This window comes from Penaeus chinensis, chromosome 22 (genome assembly GCF_019202785.1).
Source record: "Penaeus chinensis breed Huanghai No. 1 chromosome 22, ASM1920278v2, whole genome shotgun sequence".
In the NCBI taxonomy this organism is placed as follows: Eukaryota; Metazoa; Arthropoda; class Malacostraca; order Decapoda; family Penaeidae; genus Penaeus; species Penaeus chinensis.
Genome location: NC_061840.1, coordinates 3,583,134 through 3,585,633, shown reverse-complemented (window position 1 = coordinate 3,585,633; position 2,500 = coordinate 3,583,134). Strand labels below are relative to the sequence as shown.

The 2,500-nt window shown below is 37.3% G+C and overlaps 1 protein-coding gene across 1 annotated transcript in view; it reads right to left on the bottom strand.

Annotated features, from left to right (window-relative positions):
* Positions 1 to 2,500, bottom strand: part of LOC125036817 (lactadherin-like) — a 25,815-nt gene that overhangs the window by 3,580 nt on the left and 19,735 nt on the right. The window contains exon 5 of the mRNA XM_047629679.1: positions 1,013 to 1,122. Within this exon, the coding sequence (XP_047485635.1) occupies positions 1,013 to 1,122 (110 nt within the window). The remainder of the gene's footprint in view (positions 1 to 1,012; positions 1,123 to 2,500) is intronic.

Genomic DNA, 2,500 nt, shown 5'->3' with positions numbered 1-2,500 from the left:
CAGTAGAAGTTTGGTTTCAAAAGGGGTTTTATCATTATTATCATTATTATTATTATTATTATTATTATTATTATTATTATCATTATTATTATTCAACATTATCATCATTATCATCATCATCATCAATCATCATCATCACCATTATTATCACTAGTACTATTATTACTACTATCACTATCTTTATTCTATGTCGGTATTTTAACAATGTTTGGTGGCTTCTAAACGATTTTTTTTTTTTTTTTTTTTTTTTTATTAGTGAAGCTGTGCGTCCCTTATCAATTACTTAATATCCTCACAGTGTTAGCGAGAAGAAATTATGACGGAAGATTCTGGTAATTGTTAATAGATCATTCATGTAAACAAAGAACAGGATAGGGTCTAGTATAGGGCCATGGGGAACACCGTATAGGGTTGACTGATGCGGTGATTGGTTGATTCAATTATCCAATTCCACGAGTTCTGACTAAAAAAAGTCATATCTAAACCACTGGGCATACATTTCCTGACATTTCCTAACTATCAAAGTCTTTCGATAAATCACATGTTGTACAAAAGTTTTTTATCTGGTAATTGCTTATTTACAATCAATTTCGTTTGTGATTTGCCATTACAGCGTCAGTGGAGAGCCTACACCTGAATCCTCACTCTATTTTAATTAAAAAGTTATTAGTTGATTAAAAGTTATTAGTTCTGAAGTGTTTTTATTAACTCTCATGCTGCTCTTTCTTTGAAGGATTAGCCCAACGGCCGCGGGTACAAAGCTCTTATAGTTTTTTTCGTGAGTTTTATTGCTCACAGATGGCTCCACGAGCGCTCAGCCACCAAGGAGGCAATTAATAAGCCGAGGTAACAGCGCCTGATTTCTCTATTCCTCGAATTGGCGTGAAAATGTTCATCTTTTCTAAGGCTATTAGTATCGGTAGTTTATATTATTATGTTATTAAAATACTAGTATCCATAAAATACGAAAAACAATTATTTCTCCGAAAACAAGTAAAGAGGTGAGACAGACAGCACTAATATCGGACTCCTTGGTGACCAAAGCTCTCGTGGAGCCATCTCTGTAACGCAATTCATTAACTAAAATTACAGTGGCCATGATGCGTATGCCGTACCAGCGGGCTAAGATATCACAAGGTGTAAAATGATAAGGCATTCATAACTAATCTCGTTAGTGTCTCCAGATTTGAAAGCTGGTGTGTGTAATTCCAAACTTTCTTTGTGATTTTCCATTATTAAGATTCATGTTTCTGCTAGTTGATATGAAAACTCTCTCCCTCCCTCTCTCTCCCTCTCCCTCTCCCTCTCCCTCTCTCTCCCTCTCTCTCTCTCTCTCCCTCTCCCTCTCCCTCTCCCTCTCCCTCTCCCTCTCCCTCTCCCTCTCCCTCTCTCTTCTAACCTTCCCTCTCTCTCTCTCTTCTAACCTTCCCTCTCTCTCTCTCTTCTAACCTTCCCTCTCCCTCTTCTTCCCTCGCCCTCCCTCCCCCTCCCTCCCTCTCCCCCCTCTTTTCCTTTTTCCCTCCCTCCCTCTCCCCCACTTTCCCTCCTTCCCTCCCTCCCTCTCCACTCCCTCTCCCCTCCCTCCCTCGTCCTCCTCCGGAAATACGTTATCGAATCTGTTCCCTTTTGACAGCCTTGAGCGTGCTATTTCTGTCACCTAATGTCTTCGTCCCTCCCTGGTGCAGGTGGACGTCTGATATGTTTCGTCTCTTAGGAACCGAGGGCGTCTTGGTTATGTTCATCTTACGCAAGGGAGGAGGGAGAGAAAGGGGGGAAGGAGGGAGAGGAAGGAGGGAAGGAGGGAGAGGGGAGGGGGAGGGAGGGAGGAAGGAGGGAGATGGGAGGGGGAGGGAAGGAGGGGGAGGGAGAGGGAGAAGGAGAAGGGGAGAGAGAGAGATAGAGAGAGAGAGAGAGAGAGTAAACATTCAAATTTCAATTTTAGTTAAAATTAAATTTTATCTTCTATCAACAGCATCTGGAAAGCCGAAAAAAAAAGAAAGAAAGAAAAAAAGAAGACAAGAAGAATAAGAAGAAGAAGAAGAAAAATATATATATATATATATATATTTATATTTATATGTGAGGAAAGGAAATTAGAGGACGATACTTTCACATGAAAACATTAATAAAAATAGATATGAAGAAAATAAAAATCAAGGATTTGATAAATATAAGACTGACAATGATAATAATGATGATAATAATAATAATAGTAAAAATAATAATGATAACAACAATAAAAACAACAACAATAACAATAATGATAAGGGTAATAATAATAATGATAATAATAACCAAAATAATAATATTAACGACAGTGATAATAAAACAATAACAATGTTAATAAGAACAAACATACAAATAAGGACGACAATAACAACAATAACCACAACAACAATAATGAAAACAATAACATAAATCAAACAAGCTAAAATCACACACACACAAAAAAAAAAAAAAAAAAAAAATACAAGATCATCACAAAACACCAAAAAAAAAA